This window comes from Ceratotherium simum, chromosome 8, assembly GCF_057802395.1.
Source record: "Ceratotherium simum simum isolate JZ-2026a chromosome 8, ASM5780239v1, whole genome shotgun sequence".
NCBI lineage: Eukaryota > Metazoa > Chordata > Mammalia > Perissodactyla > Rhinocerotidae > Ceratotherium > Ceratotherium simum.
The window spans coordinates 81,530,534-81,554,022 of record NC_141907.1 but is presented as its reverse complement, the minus strand read 5'-3'; the positions used below and the strand labels follow the sequence as shown (position 1 = coordinate 81,554,022).

General features: G+C 37.9%; 1 protein-coding gene across 5 annotated transcripts in view; it reads right to left on the bottom strand.

Moving 5' to 3' along the window:
• Positions 1-678: 678 nt before the first annotated feature.
• Positions 679-23,489, bottom strand: part of RAP1GDS1 (Rap1 GTPase-GDP dissociation stimulator 1) — a 164,459-nt gene continuing 141,648 nt past the window's right edge. For all 5 annotated transcript variants that reach the window (XM_087434622.1, XM_087434623.1, XM_087434621.1 and 2 more), the window contains 3 exons: positions 19,027-19,153; positions 8,496-8,624; positions 679-1,364 (listed from right to left, as the gene is read on the bottom strand). In XM_087434622.1, coding sequence (XP_087290748.1) covers positions 1,237-1,364; positions 8,496-8,624; positions 19,027-19,153 — 384 coding nt within the window. In that variant the 3' untranslated portion in view covers positions 679-1,236. The remainder of the gene's footprint in view (positions 1,365-8,495; positions 8,625-19,026; positions 19,154-23,489) is intronic.

Sequence of the window (23,489 nt, the reverse complement as noted above, 5' to 3'; positions counted from 1 at the left end):
TTTTTCCTATGTCATGCTAGTTCTCATATAAGATTTTTAAAAGGACTATGACAGATGAAACTTCTTGTTTTCAAGCTGAATAATGGAAAACAGCAAAACATATCCATTCTCCAATGAGCTATACTCAGTCTCCTCAGTTGAAAACAAATGACAACTGACTTTTTTTTTTGTGAGGAAGATCAGCCCTGAGCTAACATCCATGCTGGTCCTCTTTTTTTGCTGAGGAAGACTGGCCCTGGGCTAACATCCATGCCCATCTTCCTCCACTTTATATGGGACGCTACCACAGCATCACCTGACAAGCGGTTCATCAGCGCGCGCCTGGGATCCGAAGCTGGGCCGCCAGCAGCGGAGCGCGCACACTTAACTGCTATGCCCCGGGGCGGACCCCGCAAGTGACTTTTAAAGACAAGTGTTAGACAATGCTGATTAATTGATCGAAGAAGTTCTGAGGTGAAATTTTACATCTATCAGAATCTAAAATACAGGCAAAAAACAAGATGTACTAGTGTAAAAGTGCTTCTTCAACCCCTTAGTTTCAAGCTGAAAGCTATACATGTTTTCAACATCAGGATACCGATGACAGCCAATTAAATATGAAATAAAAAACCTCAGGAAATCTTGCCAAGTTTGTGGCCATTTCAAGAGTCTACATAGGAAGAAGGAGAAACCATAAGGTAAAGAGTGAGAGCACTGGATTTTATTTAACTCTAGGTACCATGGGCTTGACATTAGTAGGTAAGACTAATGAATGAGCAGCCATACAGTTTTTTGGTCACTGTGCTTCCCAAGCACCAAAAAAAAATGGAGCTATTTTTACTATTCAATTCCATCTTTAGTAAGCTAGACAGATCCTGCTGCATTCTTGCTTGTTTCTAATTTACCAGTACATTATTATGTAGTTTACCAAGTGTGAGGAGCAAGTCATTATGTAGTACCAAGTTTACATCATCATAGGACTACAACATGCACATTCTACTTAATGTAGCTCAAGCAATGGGAATACAAGAGAACAGTTATGGGTGGAGACTTGTTTTTGACAAATTCATGGTCACACTAACTATAGGTTTAGAAATCTTATTGGGCAGGTACCTACAGCAGTTCTTCAATAGGTATTGGGACATTACACGCATGCACAAGTGACATGGTAGAGAATGAAGCAGAAGAGGCAGCTGGATGGAGGACAAAGGGGCAGTGAGAGATGGGATGATGCCATGTACCAGGGAGAGGCAGTTCTCAGCTTTCCACAGTAAGTCTCTGCTCTGTGAGAGAGGCCTGTTGGGCAACACTTTTGTTCTCATGACTGCGAAGTTTGGATACAACATCTAGAAAGGCCAAATCCTGTACTTCCTTGTGTAGCGACTCTGGAAGACAAAAACAAGGTACCAGATATGCTTCTGTTAGGTTGTTCTAATCTTACTATACAATCTATCCAAAACATATCCCCAAAATATTTATTTGGATGAGATTTAAAATTAGGAACAATTCAGGAAAAAGACATAGCAGTAGCCTAGAAACGTCTTCTTTAGGGATATGTTGTAATAAAAAAACATCAAAGATCCTTTACTTGCTGCATTTATATAAAGATAAAGCAGATGTCAAGTTCTACAGTCTAAGGTTGATTAGGGTAATGAGTTATAATTAAACACAGCTCATTGTATGATCTCAAGGTTCAGTTATATACCACTTAATTCTATCATCAGTTCAAATATGAAGTCCAAGGGCTTACAGAAAAATCTTAGATCTGTTACAAATTAATTTTGTGGCAAATGAAAAGGTTTCAACAACCTTTCAACAAATTTCTGTGACACTAGGCTCTCTTTTGGATTTCCTATCTTCCTCTTTCTGGCTTTCTTTCTCTATTTAACCTCAATTATAGGAAAATACAGGATTTCTCTTAAGACTCGGAGAACTGCTATATGGGAAGACTGAGGTCCAATAAGTTTAATGCAATCAGCAATCCTCAAACTGTTGTGTTTGTTTTGATAAGACTGAAGTATAAAACTAGAATCAATGTTTTTAGTAGAAACAGAAAAATTCATGCTAAAATTCAGATGGGAATCTCAAGGGACGCTGAATATCTACAACAGTCTTGAAAAAGAATGGGTTTTGGTTCAAGATGGTAATGTAGGAGGTTCCTGGACTCACCTCCTCCCACGGACACACTGAATCTACAGCTAGATATGGAACAATTTCCTCTGAAAAAAGCCCCAAAACTAGCTGAGCAACTCCCACACATTGGGCAAAGGAGAAAAAAACCCATACTGAAGTGAGTAGGAGAGGCTGAGACACAATCTCACCATAAACACCACCCACCCTGCGTGGCAACCCATAATCAGAAGCGAACTCACAACGCTGAGCTTCTTCCTGAGGAGCAAGGGGTGTGAACCCCACATCTGGTACCCCAACTTTTAAGACCTGCACCTAAGAGACGAGCTCCCAAAATACCTAGCTTTGAAAGCCAATGGGGTTTGCATCCACGAGACCCACAAAGCTATGGCGAACTGAGAAACAGTTCATAAGGGGCTCATGTACGTGGAATCACTAATTCCAGGTCTCAGCAAAGAGGCAGCCAACTAAAAAGTACCCAGAAATTCTGTGAAAGAGGCTTGTTTGATTATCTTAAAGCATCGGCCTGAGGAGCAGGCATCTAATTTAACACGCATCTAGGGGCCTACTGAAATACTCTTCAAAGACGGAGGCCAGCAGGCGCCATCTTTGTGCTCTCCCTCTGACTCCCTTCAGGTCACTGGTATCTCTCGAAAGGAGCTTCTATACTCATCTGGCGCCTCAATTTTTGTGGCTGCTGCCCAGGGGACATCTCTAGATCACCTGGTTCTGGTGGCCAGCAGGGCTTATGCTTGCAGGTCCTACAGGACTCTAACAAATGGAGGAAGAGTTCTTCGCTGGCTACCACCCCCAAAGCACAACAGAGAGGCAACAGACTGAGGCGCCAAGTCTTATGAAAGAGGTCTATTAGCTTATCTTCATAGCTGTGGCCTGAGGGGCAGGCCTCTAACTAAACACACATCTAGGGGCTGATTACAATCATCTCCAGAGACTAGGGAGGACAGTGTACACCATCTTCACTCTCTCCCTCTGCCCGCCCCAGGTTGTTGGTGTCTCTGAGAAAGGTGCTTCTGTACAAGTCTGGTGCCCAGAGGACACATCCCTTGATAGCCTAGCTCTGGTGACCAGCGAGGCTTGTGTTCACAGCTTCAAAGAGATAGTAGCAAAGAAAGAAACAGCTCCTAACTGGCTATCACCCCAAGGCTCAGTGCAGTGAGAACAGACAGAAATGCCCATCTCCCCGTCTTCCCCTGAAAGAGGTATATTTGCTGAAAGAGGGATATTTGCTCACTTTAAAAGCTGCAGCCTGAGGGTCTGGCTTCCAATCGGCCTGAATCTAGGTGCTGACTGTGATCTCCCCTTTGGGACACTGACAGGTCTTGGCACACCCTCAACTACTGGGAGCCACTAAAAAGAGGCTGCTGTGACAGGCACAAAGGTTTGAAAGACAACCAGGAGGTAGGGCAGGGTTGAATGATAAGGTTCATCTCCTACACAAGGCCACTCCTTCAAGACTGGGAGAGGTGGCTGTTTCACCTAATGCACAGAAACTAACAGAGTCAGGCAAAATGAAGAAACAAAGGAATAGGTTCCAAGAGTAAGAACAAGATAAAACCTCAGAAAAAGGCCTTTATAAAATGGAGGTAAGTGATTTACTTGATAAAGAGTTCAAAATAATGGTCACAGAGATGTTCACTGAGCTTGGAAGAATGAACAAAGTTGAGAATTTTCACAAAGAGATAGAAAATATAAGAAATCATAGGGGCAGGCCTGGTGGTGCAAGCAGTTAAGTGCGCACGCTCCATTGCGGTGGCCCGGGGTTCGCTGGTTCGGATCCCGGGCGCACACCGAAGCACTGCTTGTCAAGCCATGCTGTGGTGGCGTCCCATATAAAGTAGAGGAAGATGGGCATGGATGTTAGCCCAGGGACAGTCTTCCTCAGCAAAAAAAAGAGGAGGACTGGCAGATGTTAGCTCATGGCCGATCTTCCTCACACACACAAAAAAAGAAATTATCAAATAGAAGTCACAAAACTGTAGAATATAATAACTGAACTGAAAAATACAATAGAGGGGCTCAACAGCAGACTAGATGAAGCAGAAGATAAGATCAAAGAACTTGAAGAAAGGGCAGTGGAAGTCACCAAATCACAGTGGCAAAAAAGAATGAAGAGAGAGAAGATAGCTTAAGGGTCTTATGGGACAACATCAAGCAGACCAACATTCACATTATAGGGGTCCCAGAAGGAGAAGAGAAAGAGAAAGGGGCAGAAAACTTCCCTAATCTGGGGAAGGAAACAGACATCTAGATCTAGGAAGCCCAGAGATTTCCAAAAAAGACAAACCCAAAGAGACCCTACACCAAGACACATTATAATTAAAGTGTCAAAAGTTAAAGACAAGAGAATCTTAAAAGCAGCAAGAGCAAAGAAAACTTATGAGGGCCGGCCAGGTGGTGTAGCGGTTAAGTGCGTGCGCTCCACTTTCAGCAGCCCAGGGTTCGCTGGTTCGTATCCCGGGTGTACACCAATGCACCGCTTGTCAAGCCATGCTGTGGTGGCATCCCATATAAAGAAAGTAGAGGAAGATGGGCACAGATGTTAGCCCAGGGCCAATCTTCCTCAACAAAAAGAGGAGGATTGGCATCAGATGTTAGCTCAGCGTTAATCTTCCTCACAAAAAAACCCCCCAAAAAACAACAACAAAAAAACAAAACTTATGTACAGGAGAAATCCCCATAAGACTATCAGCAGAAACTTTGCAGGCTAGAAGGGAGTGGCATGATATATCCAAAGTGCTAAAAGAAAAAAACTTCCAACCAAGAATACCCTATCCAGCAAATTCGTCCTTCAGAATCAATGAGAGATAAAGAGTTTTCTAAACAAATGAAAACTAAAAGAGTTCATCATCACTAGACCAATCTTACAAGAAATATTAAAGGCATTTCTTTATGATGAAATGAAAGGTGCTAATTAGTAATAGGAAAACATATGAAAGTATAAATCTCACCAGTAAAGATAAATATATAGTAAAATTTATAATACTCTAATGTAAAGGTTGTGGGTTAATCACTTTTTATAAAGCTAGTAAGAAGGCTGAAAGACCAAAGTAGAAAAATAACTACAATAATTTGTTAATGAATACACAGATAAAAAGATATAAACTGTGACATCAAAAACATAAAACATGGAAAGGGGAGTAAAAATGTAGAGCTTTAGAATGCATTTAAACTTAAGTTATCATCAACTTAAAATAGATTGTTATAAATATAAGTTTTTTTATGTAAGCCTCATGGTAATAACAAAACAAAAACCTACAGTAGATACACAAAAGATAAAGAGAAAGGAATCTAAGCATACCACCACAAAAAATCATCAGTGCACAAAGGAAGAGAGCAAGAGAAGAAGGGAACAAAGGAATTATAATTATTAAATTATAACAGTCAGAAAACAATTAACAAAATGGTAATCAGTAATTATCAATAATTATTTTAATTAAATGTAAATGGACTAAATTTTCCAATCAAAAGACACAGAGTTGTGAATGGATTAAAAAACAAGACCCATCTATATGCTGCCTCCAAGAGATTCACATCAGATGTAAGGACACACAAAGACTGAAAGTGAAGGGAGGAAAAAGATATTCCACACAAAATGAAACCAAAAGAAAGCAGGGATAGCAATATCTATATTAGACAAAACAGACTTTAAGACAAAGTGGTAATAAGAGGCAAAGAAGGTCATTATGTAATGATAAAGAGGTCAATCCAACAAGAGGATATAACATTTAAATATTTATGCACTCAAGATAGGAGCACCTGAATATATAAAGCAAATATTAACAGACCTAAATGGAGAAACAGCAATATAATAATAGTAAAGGAATTTAAACTCCACCTTCATCAATGGATAGATCCTCCAGACAGAAAAGTCAATAAGAAAACATTGGCCTTATGGGGCCGGCCTGGTGGTGCAAGTGGTTAAGTGCGCGCGCTCCACTGTGGCAGCCCGGGGTTTGCCGGTTCAGATCATGGGCGCGCACCGACGCACTGCTTGGCAAGCCATGCTGTGGCGGCGTCCCATATAAAAAGTAGAGGAAGATGGGCACAGATGTTAGCCCAGGGCCAGTCTTCCTCAGCAAAAAAGGAGGAGGATTGGCAGATGTTAGCACAGGGCTGATCTGCTCACACACACACAAAACAACAACATTGGCCTTAGATGACACATTAGACCAGATGGACTTAGACAATACACAACATTCCATCCAAAAGCATGAGAGTACACATTCTTCTCAAGCACACATGGAACATTCTCCAGGAGAGATCATATGTTAGACCACAAAACAAGTCTTAATAAATTTAAGATGAGTGAAATCATATCAAGCATCTTTTTCAACCACAATGGTATGAAACTAGAAATCAATTACAAGAAGAATACTGGGAAATTCACAAATATGTGAAGATTAAACAACATGCTACTGAACAGCCAATGGGTAAAAGAAGAAATCAAAAGAGAAATAAAAAAACATCTTGAGACAAATGCAAATGGAAATACAACATACCAAAACTTATGAGAGGCAGCAAAAGCAGTTCTAAGAGGGAAGTTAATAATGATAAATGTCTATATCAAGAAACAAGGAAGATTCCAAATAAACAACCTAACTTTACTTCTCAAGGAATTAGAAAAAGAAGAACAAATGAAGACCACAGTCAGTAGAAGTAAGGAAATAACAAAGGTCAGAGAGGAAATAAATGAAATAGAGACTAAAAACACAATAGAAAAGATCAATGAAACTAAGAGCTGGTTCTTTGATGAGATAAGCAAAATTGACAAACCTTTAGCCAGACTCATCAAGAAAACAGAGAGAGGACTCAAATAAATAAAATCAGAAATGAAAGGAGATGTTGCAACTGATACCACAGACAAAAAAGGATCATAAGAACTATGAACAACTATATGCCAACAAATTGACAACACAGAAGAAATGGATAAATTTCTAGAAACATACAACTTACCAAGACTGAATCATGAAGAAACAGAAAATCTGAGCAGATTGATTACTCATAAGGAGATTGAATCCATAATCAAACCCTGTCCCCCCCCCACCAACAAAAGTCCAGGAGCAGATGGACTCACTGGTGAATTCTACGAAACATTTAAAGAAAAATTAATAACAATCGTTCACTAACTCTTCCAAAAACCAGAAAGGAAATGTTTAAAAAAAGGAATCTTGGAACATCAAGAAGGAAGAACAACAGATACAGCAAAGATGTAGATAAATGCAGTAGACCTTCCTTCTCTCTTGAGTTTTCTGAATTATGTGTGATGGTTGAAAACAAAAATTATAACACTGTCTAATATGGTTCTAAATGTATATAGAGGAAATGTTTGAGATAATTATATTATAAATGAGGGAGAGTAATGGGACTAAAAAAAACTTCAAGCAATCCACAGAAAGTCAGCAAAAAGAAAACAGAAACAAGAAACAAACAGAGAACAAAAAATAAAATTGCAGACTTAAGACTTACATTTAATGTAAATGGTCTAAAATACATTAATTAAAAGAAGCTGACAGAGTGAATTAAAAAAACATGTCCCAATGATATGCAGTTTACACTTCAAATACAATAATACAGCAGATTGAAACTAAAAGGGTGAAAAAAGATCATGTGAATGTTATTCAGAAGAAAGTAGGAGTAGCTATATTAATATCAGATAAAGTAGACTTCAAAGCAAAAAAATTACCAAAGACAGAGAAGAACATTACATAATGATAGAGAGGTCAATCCACCAGGAAGGCACAGCAATCCTAAAGGTGTACGTACCCACCAACACAGCTGTAAAATATGTGAAGCAAAAACTGATAGAACTGAAAGGAGAATTACACAAATCCACAATTATAGTTGGAGACTTCAACACCCTTGTCTCAATAACTAACAGAACAGTTAGTCATAAAATCACCAAGAATATAGAAAACTCAACACTACTACCAACCAAAAGGATCTAATTGACATTTAAAGAACATTCCACTCAATAACAGCAGAATTCATATTCTTTTCAAGTGTCCATGGAACATACACCAAGATATGACAATGATTTCTCGAACAAATTCCTTAGTTAATATCATGACATACAAAATCAGAACTTGTTTTTTATATAAAATAAAATTTTAGGGTTAATGAAACTTATAGGTATTGATGTTTTAACATTGATTATGCCTATATTTGTTATATAATACTTTTTATTATAATAAGAATCTCTTGGGAATCTTTTTAATGTAAAAGTAATCCCGTATCGTCCATAAACTAATTTCTAGTGCTTTTTACATCCAAAGCCACCATTTACTATTATTTTATATTTAATATTTAATGTCAACCAAATGGTTTAATGTCAACCACGGACATCAAATGATAGAAGAAATACTTACCAGATCCCATAAGAGCACAGATCAGGACCATGGAATTATATTTGATTTCAGGAGCACTTCTCTCATCTTCTAGCAGTCTGTGTAAAATCTGTACCAGTTTAGCACTCTCTAGATCCTTCTCAGCAGTGCCTAGAATATGAAACAAAGTATCAGTTATATCCACTGTGTATGAACCTGGTACATTCTGGCTAAACACTGCTTCCTTTTCTAGAAATCGACCCTGCGCCTTCCAAAAGGACTGAGAAATAATAATGACCTAGATATATAATATTAAGTTCAGATCTTGTTAAAAATGTGGATAGAGCTAAACTTCAGCAGACATTTCAGGAATGTAGGCTTAAAATTCAATATTAAAACATTCCTTTTAATATGAGGCTATTAAAAACCATTATTATGGAAAACCGTAAACATACAAAAGCAGAAAAGATGGTATAATGATACAGTATGTACTGTCACCCTCTTCAAAAATTATTATGGTCAATCTGTTTCATCTCTCTCTAGTCTCATCCACCTACTCTCACCCATCTTAAATTACTTTGGAGAAAATCCTATAAATCACAATTTCCTCCATATGTATTTCAGTATGTGTCTTTAGGAGATAAGGACTCTTAATGCAATTCCTATCAATATCTCAGCAGGACTTTTTATATAAAATAGCTAAGCTTATACTAAAATTTCTACAGAAAGCCACAGGTCCTAGAAGAGGTAAACAATCTTGATAAAGAAGAATAAAGAGCGAGGAATTCCTCTACCTGATATTAAGGCTCACTACATAGCTACAGTAAACAAGACTGTGGTATCGGTGGAGAGACAGAGACACAGATCAAACGAGCTGAAAAGAGGACCCCAGAAACAGACCCACACAAATACGCTCAGCTGACTTTTGACAAAGGTACAGAATCACTTCAGTGCAGGAAAGAGCCTCTTCAATAAATGGTGTTGGCAATTAGACATCCATGGGCAAAAAAGGAACCCTGACCTAATAAAGACATTAACTCGAAATGGATCGCAGACTTAAGTGTAAAATGTAAAACTATAAAACTTTTAAAATACATAAAGAATGCTCAAAAACTCAATAATTAAAAAAATTAGAAAATAAGGCAAAGATATAAATAGGCATTTTACCAAAGAATATATACAGATGGCAAATAAGCACATGCAAAGATATTAAACATCAATACCATCAGAAAAATGGAAATTAAACCACAACGAGATACCACTACATAGCTATCCGAATGGCTAAAATAAAAACAGTGACAACACCAAAATGTTGGTGAGGATGCAGAGAAAATTAGATCACTTATACAGTGCTGGTGGAAACGTAACATGGCATAGCCACTCCGGAAAACAGTTTGACAGTTTCTTAAAAAATTAAACTTGCAGTTACCATACAACTCAGCAATTGCACTCCTAGACATTTATCCAGAAAAAGGAAAATTTATGTTCACATAAAAACCTATACATGAATGTTCATAGCAGCTTTATTTTTAAAAGCCCCAACCTGGAATCAGCCCAGATGTCCTTCAACAGGTGAATGGTTACAAATGATGGTACACACATACCATGGAATACTATTCAGCAATAAAAAGGAATGAACTATTGGTACACAAAACAAATCAGATAACTTTCTAGGAAATTATGCAGAGCAAAAGCCAATTCTAAAAGGTCATATACTATATGCTTCCATTTATATAACATTTTTGAAATAAAAAAACTTTACAGATGAAGGGCAGATTAGTGGTTTCCAGGGATTAGAAGAAGGGTGGGAGATAGGGGTAGGAAGTAGGTGAGTGTGGTTATAAATGGAGGGATCCTTGTGGTGGTAGAACTGTTCAGTATTTTGACTGTGGTGGTCGATACACAAACCTACACATGTGATACAATTATATAGAACTTAACATACACACAAATGAATACAAGTAAAACTGGGGAAATCCACATAAGATAGATAAACTATATCAAGGGTTGAAATATTATACTATTTATAGTTTTGCAAAATGTTACCATGGGGAGAAACTGGGCAAAGTATACAAGGGATCTCTCTGTATTATTTTTTTACAATTACATGTAAATCTACAATTATCTAAAAAAAAAGATAAAGACTCTTGAAAATGCTGCTTTAATATTATTATCATACAAACAATTTCTAATGATAATTCCTTAATAATACAAACAGCCTGTAGGAAAACAAGACTGGGAAAATACTGTTTTCAAAGTGTGTTGTATATTAAAAAGATAGCATGGGATTATTTTTATATCTTAAGCTAAAAGAGCCTAGGAAACACTAGGTTAACAATAAAACAACCGTATGTATTGTCATCTTATATAGTTCTATGGTAAGGTGATCAGACCCAGGCAAATGCTGGCAAAATTACAGCTTGTTTGGAAGATACCGGCACAAAAACAGATTCACCTCAGGCTGGGAGGTCAAAGATATTCTGAAATTGTTCCATCACTTCAAGCCATTTAAAATCAGGCCATGAACCCAGTTTTATATTTAATGTCCTCCCCCTGCCCTGCCCACCCCCATCTTAAAGGTGTCTAGACTTCTGGACAGACTCACATAATCTACCCAAACCATGTGGGAAATCACAGGCTAGGCCAGGACCCGAAATGCCCTTCACAGCATGTCTAACTATACACCAAATGCACTGAAAGTAAGCATACATTTTCTTGAGGTTATTTTCAAAATCCAAGAAAATTTTATATCCTACTTATATGTATGCTTTTTAAAGAATTATAAATGGTTTTAGATGGCGGTGTAGGTGGTCTCTGAACTCACCTCCTGGAGTTATTACCCAGGAACAATTACCCCTGAGAGAGAACCTGAAAACTGGATAAAAAGAACCCCCACAACCAGGGACAGTGCTGATTGAGGTGAAAGAGGCAGAAACTCCTTTCTGGAGAGGAAAAAGCCACCTTCTAGCCACAGCATTTCACAGCCAGCTGGGAGCAATCTTAAGGTATGAAGTGTTCCCTGGAGGAGTGGGGGATCTGAGCAGGAGAGCTTTGCCACAATAAGCAGCTTTTGGACTCAGCACAACTGAGACAAGTGTCATAATACCTGGCTTTGCTGGCTATTAACAACAATGGGGAATACCCAAGAAAGCTATTGGACATAAGGGGAAAGAAAAGCCTGCTCTTAAAGTGCCCACACACAAATTCACATGTTTCAGAAAGCAACCTAGAATCACCAGAAAGAAAGGTGCACAGTTCTTTGGTGAAAGGAGACTTGATAGGCTCTTGGCACGTCTTGGTGAGAGGTGAGACCTCCTCAAGCTGGGACCACCTCCCCAGGGACTGAGACATTGGTGGGAGCCACAGGTGTGCTGACACATGCTGGCAGACACCCACTGGAGTTCTTCCCCTGGCCTGTTAGCCCAGGGGTCTGCCCCACCCACTAGAGCACCATTTTAATCCAGCTCTGCCAGGGCAGGCAGTCCGCTCTAGGGACTGGTCCTACACAACAGCAGGCCCTCAGGCAACTTGTGGAACCGCACAGGCAGGGTGCATAGAACCTCTGCAGCCAGCCGAGTGGGTCTGCCTCGGCGGGGCAGGGCGTGCACGTGCAGTGGGGCGACTGGGTCCACCTCAGTGGGTTGGGGCATGCGCACAGGGCAGGACTACATTGATGGGGGTGTGGTCCTGTGGGCAGTGGGGCTTTGTCAACTGCAGCAGACTTGTGCTTCTCAAACAGACACATAGGGGATTGGCCCCACCTTCCAAAGTCTGAAACAATTGGGAGCTCCCATGCCTGGGGCCCGCCCCACTCAGCTGCAACCCTGAGAGAGCTGACAACAGCCTTGTAGGCCAGAGGGCTATAGCAATTGTAAGTCCTTGAGCCTAGTAACCAGCTACAAGGGGGGCCTACTCACTCAACAGAAAACCTGCAACAGGAATGTGCTATTAGACCTTGCAGCCAACTATGCTGGGCTCCCCACACCCGGTAAAGTGACTGAAGGGTCCACAGCAGCCACACAGAGCCAAACATTACAACCAGCCGGCCAGGGGGACAGCCCAGCCTCCCCAGGTACCTACAGCAAAAGCAACCCTGCTACAACAGAAGCACACATGTAGCGCTCACAGGGAACACTCCTGGAACATCTAGAACTGGCAACGAGAGGTAAGCACACTGCTGGGCCTCATAAGGCATCTCTTACATAAGGCCACCTCTCCAAGACTGGGAGACGTAGCTGACCTACTTAATACATAGATATAAGCAAGAGGCAAAGAAATGAGGCAGAGACAGAAGCAAAATGAGGAGACAAAGGAATACATCCCAAGTGAGGGAACAGGACAAAACACCAGAAAAAGAACTAAACGAAAGAGAGATAAACAATCTACCTGACAAAGAGTTCAAACTAATAGTCATAAGGATGCTCATTGATCTTGGGAGAAGAACGGATGAACTTAGTGAGAATATCAACAAAGAACTGGAAAATATAAAAAAGAACTAATAAGAAATGAAGAATACAATACTGGAAATGAAAAATTCACTAGAGGGATTCAATAGCAGAGTATATGATACAGAAGAACTGATCAGTGAGCTGGATGAAAGACTAGAGGAAATCACCCAAGCTGAACAGATAAAGGAAAAAAGAACTGAAAACAACAAGGACAGTCTAAGGGACCTCTGGGACAACATCAAGCACACTGACAACCGTGTTACAGGTGTCCCAGAAGAAGAGAGAGACAAAGGGGCAAAAAATCTATTTGAAGAAATAACAACTGAAAACTTTCCTAACCTAAAGAAGGAAACAGACATCCAGGTACAGAAAGTACAGAGAGCACCAAACAAGATAAACCCAAAGAGGCCCACACCAAGACACATTATAATTAAAATGTCCAGAATTAAAGATAAAGAGAGAATCCTAAAAGCTGCAAGAGAAAGGCAACAAGTTACATACAAAGAAAAACCCCATGAGGCTATCAGCTGACTTCTCAGCAGAAACCTTACAGGCTAGAAGGGAGTGGCATGATATATTTCAAGTGCTGAAAGGAAAAAACCTACATCCAAGAATAACCTACCTGGCAAGGTTATCATTCAGAATGGAAGGAGAAATAAAGTTTCCCAGACAAGCAAAAACTAAAGGACTTGATCACCAAGAAATCAGCCTTTCAAGAAATGCTAAAGGGACTTATTTAAGTGGAAAAGAGAAGACCACAAATAGGAATAAGGGGATTATCAAAAAAAAAAAAAAAAAAAGCAATAAAATCACTGGTAAAGGCAAATATACAGTAACGGTAGCAAATCAACCACCTATGAAGCTAATAAGAAGCTCAAAAGACAAAAGTACTAAAATCATCTATTTACGTGATAAGAGGGTAACGGATACACATGCACAAAAAAGAGGTAGATATGATATCAAAAACATAAAATGTGGGAGGAGGGGAGCAAAAGAATAGAGCTTTTAACAAGAGGTCAAGCTTAAGAGATCATCAACTTAATATAGATTGCTGTATACGTAGGTTATTATATATGAACCCCATGGTAATCACAAACCAGAAACCTATAAAAAATACACAAAAAATTAAGCAAAAGGAACCCAAACATAACACTAAAGAAAGCCATCAAACTACAAGGGAAGAGAGCAAAAGAAGAAGCAAGGAACAGAGAAGAACTACTAAAACACCCAGAAAAAATGTAACAAAGTGGCAATGAGTACATTGTTATCAATAGCTACTTTAAATGTCAATGGACTAAATGCTCCAATCAAAAAGCATAGGGTGGCAGACTGGATATAGACCCATATATTATATACACTGCATACAAGAGATACACTTCAGACCTACAGACACTCACAAACTGAAAGCGAAGGGATGGAAAAAGATACTCCATGCAATGGCAATGAAAAGAAAGCTGGGGGAGCAATAGTTATTATCAGACAAAACAGGCTTTAAAACAAAAACTATAACGAGACAAAGAAGGGCACTACATAATGATAAAGGGAACAATCAAACAAGAGGATATAACACTTGTAAATATCTATGCACCCAACTAAGAGCACCTAAATATATAAAGCAATTATTAACAGACATAAAAGGACAAATAGCAACACAATAACAGTAGGGAACTTGAACATTCCACTTACACCAATGGATAGATCATCCAAACAGAAGATCAATCAGGAAACATTGGCCTTAAATGACACATTAGAGTAGAAGGACTTAGTAGATATATACAGAACATTCCATGCAAACACTGCAGAATACACATTCTTTTCAAATGTACATGGAACATTCTCCAGGACAGATTACATATTAGGCCTCAAAACAAGTCTCAATAAATTCAAGAAGACTGAAATAATACCAAGCATCTTTTCTGACCACAACAGTATGAAATTAGAAATCAACTACAAGAAAAAAACTGGAAAAGCCACAAGTATGTGGAGATTAAACAAAATGCTACTGAACAACAATTGGGTCATGAAGAAATCAAAGGAGAAATCAAAAATACCTGGAGACAAATGAAAATGAAAATATAACATGCTAAGGTTTATGGGATATGGCAAAAGCAGTTCTTGTAAGTTTATGGCAATACAGGTCTACCTCAACAAATAAGAAAAATCTCAAATAAACAATCTAACAGTGCACCTAAAGGAACTGGAAAAAGAGCAAACAAAACCCCAAATCAGTAGAAGGAAGGAAATAATAAAAATGAGAGCAGAAATAAATGAAATAGAGGCTAAAAAAACAATTGAAAAAAATCAATGAAACTAAGAGCTGGTTTCATTAGGCAAATGACAAACAAAATTGACAAGCCTTTAGCTAGACACACCAAGAAAACAAGAGAGAAGGCTCAAATAAAAAGTGAATACTACAAAAAGCTATATGCCAATAAACTGGATAATCTAGAAGAAATGGATAAATTCTTAGAATTATACAACCTTCCAAAACTGAATCAAGAAGAAATAGAGAATTTGAATAGACCAATCACCAGTAAGGAGATCGAAACAAGACCAGATGGCTTCCCTGGTGAATTCTACCAAACATTCAAAGAAGACTTAATACCTATCCTTCTCAAACTCTGCCAAAAAATTGAAGAGCAGGGGAAGCTTCCTAACTCATTCTACGAAACCTACATAACCCCGATACCAAAACCAGACAAGGACAACACAAAAAAAGAAAATTACAGGCCAATATCACTGATGAACATCAATGCAAAAATCCTCACCAAAATACTAGCAAATCAAATACAACAATACAGTAAAAAGATCACACACCATGATCAAAAGTGATTTATTCTAGGGATGCAGGGATGGTTCAACATCTGCAAATCAATCAATGTGATACACCACATTAACAAAATGAAGACTAAAAATCACATGATCATCTCAACAGATGCAGAGAAAGCATTTGACAAGATACAGCATCTGTTTACAATAAAAACCCTGAAAAAAATGGGTACAGAAGGAAAGTACCTCAACATAATAAAGGCGATATGACAAGCCACAACTAATATTCTCAATGGAGAAAAACTGAAAGCTATCCCTCTAAGAACAGGAACCAGACAAGGATGCTCACTTTCACCACTCTTATTTAACATAGTATTGGAAGCCCTAGCCAGAGCAATCAGGCAAGAAAAAGAAATAAAAGGGATCCAAATTAGAAAGAAAGTGAAACTGTCACTATTTGCAGATGACATGATTTTATACATAGAAAACAATAAAGAATCCACCAAAAAACTTTTAGAAATAATAAATGAATATGGTAATGTTCCAGGATACAAAATCAACATACAAAAATCAGTTGTGTTTCTATATACTAACAACAAAGTAGCAGAAAAAGAAATTAAGAATACAATCTCATTTACAATTGTAACAAAAAGAATAAAATACCTAGGAATAAATTTAACCAAAGAGGTGAATGACTTGTATGCTGAAAACTATAAAACACTGTTGAAAGAAACAGAAGAAGACACAAAGAAATGGAAAGATATTCCATGCTCTTGTATTGGAAGAATTAACACAGTTAAAATGTCCATACTTCCAAAAACAATCTACAGATTCAATGCAATCCCTATCAAAGTTCCAATAACATTTTTCACAGAAATAGAACAAAGAATCCTAAAATTTATATGGAACAACAAAAGACCCTGAACAGCCAAAGGAATCCTGAGAAAAAAGAACAAAGCTGGATGTATCACACTTCCTGATTTCAAAATATACTACAAAGCTATAGTAACCAAAACAGCACGGTACTGGCAGAAAAACAGACACACAGATCAAAGGAACAGAATTGAGAGCCCAGAAGTAAACCCACACATCTATGCACAGCTAATTTTCAACAAGGGAGCCAAGAACATACAATGTTGAAAAAGAAGTCTCTTCAATAAATGGTGTTGGAAAAACTGGACAGCCACATGCAAAAGAATGAAAGTAGACCATTATTTTACACCATACACAAAAATTAACTCAAAATGGATTAAAGACTTGAATGTAAAACCTGAAACCATAAAACTTCTAGAAGAAAACATAGGCAGTATGCTCTTTGACACCAGTCTTAGCAGCATATTTTCAAGTACCATGTCTGACCAGGCAAGGGAAACAATAGAAAAAGTAAACAAATGGGACTGAATCAAACTAAAAATCTTCTGCATAGCAAAGAAAACCATCAATAAAATGAAAAGACAACCTAACAATTGGGAGAAGATATCTGCAAACCATATATCTGATAAAGGGTTAATCCCCAAAATATATAAAGAACTCATACATCTCAACAATAAAAAAACTAACAACCCAATTAAAAAATGGGCAAAAGATCTGAACAGACATTTCTCCAAAGAAGATATACAGATGGCCAAGAGGCACATGAAAAGATGTTCAACATCATTAACTATCAGGGAAATATAAATCAAAACTACAATGAGATATCACCTCAAGCCTGTCAGAACGGCTATAATTAACAAGACAAGAAATAACAAGTGTTGGAGAGGACATGGATAAAAGGGAACTCGCACACGCTGCTAGTGGGAGTGCAAACTGGTGCAGCCACTATGGAAAACAGTATGGAGATTCCTCAAAAAATTAATAGAACTACTATATGATCCAATTATTCCACTGCTGGGTATTTATCCAAAGAACATGAAAACACAAATGTGTAAAGATATATGCACCCCTATGTTTATTGCAGCATTATTCACAATAGCCCAGACTTTGAAGCAAACTAGGTGCCCATCAAGGGATGAATGGATAAAATAGATGTGGTATATATACACAACGGAATACTACTCAGCCATAAAAAGGATGAAATCTTGCCATTTGTGACAACATGGATGGATCTTGAGGGTATTATGCTAAGTGAAATAAGTCAGAGGGAGAAAGTCAAATTCCGTATGGTCACTCATAAAGAGAAGGTAAAAACAACAACAAACAACACAAAGAGATAGACTGGATTGGTAAGGTTCCCAGAGGGGAAGAGGGGAGGGAGGAGAGCAAAGCGGGTGACTAGGCACATTTGTATGGTGATGTATTCCAATTAGTCTTTGTGCGGTGGATAAGATGTAACCTACACAGAAATTGGAATATACTGATATACACCTGAAATTTATACAATGTTATAAACCAATGGTACTGCAATAAAAAAAGATTATAAATTGTTTTAAAATCCACAACCTTTTAAGAGGACAGAAGTTCAAATCTCTCATACCCAAAATGAGTAAATCTGACCCTGGAGGAAGACATACCATGTTTATCTTTTGGTTTTTCCTTCCTGGGGTAGGGTTGGAGGGTCCACTTGCCCCAGTGCGAGAATTATGGACGTAAATCATCAGTGGGAATTAAGATGTGATCAGTATTTACCCAAATGGCTTTGAACTGGACAGGACACACCCACTGAATCTATAGTCCTCCTTTGTAAAGCAAGGCCCATGTGACTCTGATTGTCCCCAGATGACTGTATTGGAGATTGGTTCCTGAGACAAAGGTTGCTACCTAAAAGCTAGATGCCTATGAGCTAGCTTCTCATGAAGAATTCTGACCAATAGGGATGCTATATGCGAGGCAGAAACTCACTGCATTATTTAAACTCTGCTTTTGGGGACCTGTGAATGTAAAACACATAGAAGAGTGACACAGAAGGTGATAATTTAGAATGAAGGCAATGCTATAAAGCAGTAGAAACCATGGTGATAGAGAGAAGATCAGCAAGACTAGATGGAAGAGGAGGTCTGGGTCCCTGGAAAAGAAGCAAACTCTAAACCTGCTGTTGTGTTGTAAACCTTGTTCCATTTCTCCATGAGGCCTGCTAAAAACGTTTTTGTATTCCGTAAGTGCCTGTAATTGAGATAACATTTAACAGTCAAACTAACCTTAAAGCATTGCTCTAAAAATGTTACCAAAAGCACAACCAAAAGGGACAGCTCTAGTGACAATCTACAGAAAATGATTTTCCATATACTCAGATACAGGTACAGACACACATTGGCAAAACGCTTCTATTCAAGCTTCTGTCTGACTTCTATTCCACTCCTGTGCTTCTTTTCATGCAAGATAAAAATAGGAGAAAATAAGTTTGTCACTGGGGTACTTACCCAATTCTAAAGCTGCTATTAGTGCCAAAGCAACAAGGGCTTCATTCTGCATTATTACATGTTCACTGGTTGCCATGGTAACTAGATGCTTGATGCCACCACTCTGTACAATGGTTTTAATTACATCCTACGATAAATAAATATCACAGAATTATAAACATTAATTTCAAACATAAAAAACTGCATTATAATCAGTCAATTCATTGTTAAGTTGAGTGGTTTTCTGACAGCATCCTGTATGAATCATTACATTTAACCATAATTTTTTTCCTTCACAGAAGAAAAGGAAAAAGCTTTTATCTTTAATTAAATTCATCAAAAGATGACAACTTAAATTACCTAAGTGAAAAAGACGACTGCAGTTCATATCAAGGAATAGAGAGTCCCAGAAGCTACCCAAGTCAAAGAAATAAAAGTGCCACTGCCCCAAATGTTGATTTATCACAGGATCAACAAAAAAGAATAAAACTTGGAATAATAAAAGAGTTCTTTTCAAATTTTTATTATAGCACCAGGTAGTTGTTCTCCAGATGCTCAGAGTAAGCTTTGTATTTTTCTAGGTTCTACACCTTTGTGGGCTCTGGCAACACTGGATTATATACAAAGGGACTTCAGCAGAACTTAAAATTCTCTGTCTCCTTCATTTCTCATGGTGCCCACAGCTCTGTCCCCTCCAATGGCAGAGGAGGCAGTGGGCTCCAGACTGAGTAAATTCCAGCGCCAACACTGACTTCCAGCAAATTATCAAACCTCTCCGCATCTCAGTGACTTTATCTATAATGTTGGGATAATCTAAGTGTATATCGCATAGGTTTTTGTGATAATTACAAAGTTATTACACAAAAAGCACATGTAAGAATATATGGCAAAGGTTAAATAAAAAAAATGGTAACATTTATTTCTAGCACCCATTTTTGTTTTCATCCCAGGGTTTTATTGCCTAAAAACTCTTGGATTAAATATGATTTAGTGGAAAGTCTCAATTGTAGAATATTGTTAAGGTAACTTTCTTGCTACTTTTCACTATTTTTAGTAATTTGAAGTAAGCACTGAATATTTTAAGTAGTCTATCCAAGTTAGCTTCAAAGGTACAAAACTAACTGTAATCAGAAATATTTTTCAAATTAATTTGCTAAAATATTTGAAAAAGGGTTTCCTTTATGCTTCCATCTTATGTAAATTTTTAAGAAAACTGTTTATAGACAGTATCTTTGCTTTAAGCCCAAACTTGTTTAGTGATCAAACATTCTAAATAATGGAGACCAAGTACTGAGTTTCTATGGTAGCTGTGTTCTAGCATCTAATAAAGTCTTTGCCCATCAACCTCTTTTAGAAAGTGAGAAACTATCTTTTCGAGCCTTTTCTAATGAAAAGAAAGCCACCCAATATACTGCTTACTCGGTGGCAGTTTATTTGAAACTGATGTAAAATTCTTAAAATTAGTAAGGAATTTTATAAAGATCACAAAGGAGCTTACTGAGTAAAGAAGACCACAGAGACTCATAGATACACACGCAGTCACCTAAGGAAGGTTCCTGGACTGTCATTTCATCCTCTCTTTTGGGAGTCGCCCTGAAAAGTCCACTGTAGTAGAATGAAGGGCAGGGAATGAATGAAGGAAATTTGTATATCAGAAATGAATAGCCCGGGCCGGCCCCGTGGCTTAGTGGTTGGGTGCGCGCGCTCCGCTGCTGGCGGCCCGGGTTCGGATCCTGGGCGCGCACCGAGGAACCGCTTCTCTGGCCATGCTGAGGCCGTGTCCCACATACAGCAACTAGAAGGATGTGCAACCATGACATACAACTATCTACTGGGGCTTTGGGGGCGGGGGGGATTTAAAAAAAAAAAAAGAAAAGAAAAGAAATGAATAGCTCCTCTGCCCCGCTAAGTCTAAGCATAGGTTCTTTCCAGAACAGATATCTGAGTATTTCCTTTTAAAATTCCTGCCCTCTTTCCTCCTACTTCAATAAATGCTTATTAAATAGCTACTCTATGGAGTTGCTCTGCCTGACAGAATGGGGGATGAAAGATAAATAAGCACTGTATTTATATCATATGACAAAAAAGAATTAATAATATTGATACCTACCCTTTATGGAACAACTATACACTGGATTGTACTGGGTAGCTTACAGATATAGCTCATTTTTATGCTCACAGAAAGTCCCATTAGCTAGATATTATCTCTAGTTTACAGATGAAGAAACTGAAGCTCAGATTAAGTTATGAAATTTGCCCAAAGTCAGTGATTAAGTGGTAAAAAGCCAAGATTCAAATCCAGGCAGTCTGACTGGTCTACAAAGAAGTCTATGCCCTAACTCCATCACAGTGCCATGCGCAGGCAGTCACTGAAGGTGATTCACAGAGGCTCTAGGAAGGTACTGTTAACTTCAAGATATTAACAACAAAAGGGTATTAGCATTACTTGATAGAGCAAGAAGGTTCAGAGAATTACAAATAATTTTAACCAATGCACATCTAAAATTAATCCAGAAACTTTAACCTCTGAAACCATTTCATTTATAATAAGTAAACTATAGTAATATATAGTGAAACATTTCTCTGGGTAATCCCTCTAAACTCTAGACGTCTCTGTAAAGTCTCTAAAAATTTTGGAGATATTTTATAATGTTTTGCTAAGTTTGAAACAATTTATTTCACAATCCTATTTCTCAAGGAGTTTTCTTATGGAAAGTTAAATTTTGGTACATACATAACCATAGCAAATTATCTATGCTAACAATCTCACATAGCATTTATGGTCAATTTGCTCTTAATTACTGAGGTAAAAAATCCATGTAAAGACTTTCTTGAAAGCTGTTTAATAACGTTGATGACAATAGAATGTTTTGAGATAGGCTTGAATTTGAGATAATCAATTTATAAGATTGCAAGCTGGTATAGCAACTGAATCACCTAACGAAAACTTTCTTTCTCAACTTTGTATTAGCAAAGCCTACTTCTGTTTATTGGATAAATGAGCAAATGACTAAATACATTTGTTTAAACAAGTTTTTAGCTTGATAACTGATGAGGAATGTTTTACTCTTGAAGAGTAAAGAAAAGTGCCTACTTTGATAGCAGGGAATTCATATCCCTAGTGTAGAGGCAAACTGTATTTGTCTTTCTGTTTTTGATAATATCTACAGTCATAAGGTCCAGCTCATTGGTCAGGAGCCCTGGCCTAGGGCACTGTTTCAAGGGAAGATGCGAATTTACCTACTGGCATGAGGACAGGAATACACTGTATATGGCTGAGATGACAAAGACAGCGTGAAACCTTGAGTCAGTGCAAACTTTTGGAGGGTTGGACTCTAAGATAGAATTCAGGGTGACTTTAAAAGGAGTAGGGTCTTCAAAGTTTAAAAATAACACAAGGAGAGAGCTGTAACTCACAACAGTTGGTCAAGGGTCTATAGGAATGTAATATATTGGTACCTAGTGTCTAATTATTTTAAAAGCTTACTACAGAGCAGCCTTTTCCAAAGTATGTCCAGTGGAATGGTAATAGATATCACTTGCAAAAAAGACCCATTGTCAAATAGTTTGGGAACCAGTGGATTAAATAAAGTTAAGGAGGTTTCTTTAGAGTAGTACTAATAATGTGTGCTGTGAATTCCAAAGGTGAGGAAAGGAAATGCACTATAATAACTAATCTGACCATACAACTCTTTTTCTTTGTGGAACATTTCTTGGGGTTATTATTTGATGGAACATATTTTGAGAACTCTGCTCAAAAGGAATCATTGATTCCACTTTAATGTTTGTTCAATTTAAAAATAATTTAAATTGATAGTTCTAATCTGTAGCTCACACAAAGAACACACTTTGTATTCTGATCATTAAAGTATGTGAATCAAGGTTCCCATTGCTGCTTGGCAGCAGTATCCTCTCAATTGTAGGAAAGACACATAAAGGAAAAAACAGCTTATTTGGTACTGAATTGTAAACCTAAAGTTATAATGTGACTATAAAGTTGCAATCCTATATCATTTCAAATTGTTTTTTTGTTACACACACACACACACACACACACACACACACACACACACTCCCCTAGAAAGATACCATGCTATATTTCTCTTGTCTTCAAAGAACCCACATGGTAATGGATGCTTCACGGGTATTCAAAAACGTTTTTTGGGGAGGAGTGGGCAGTTAGATGAGGGAAAAGGAAATCTATGATAAATTAAATTCACAGAAAACCTCAAAACCTTCAAATCTCAACTTAATATTATAGCATTTGAATAGTTCTAAGATTTAGTTGTTTAGGAAGCTGGGATACATCTTCCCATGGACACATTTTTGTGTCCACTAGTGGTCTGATTATATAATTCTGTTAGTTTATACTGAACTGAAGGTATATTATGGATTAATCAAGGCTTTGTTGGCCTGACCACCACATGGAACAGGAATTTATCTGCGAGTTCCAAATTTGGATGCCAAAAAAAGTCTCTGTTTGT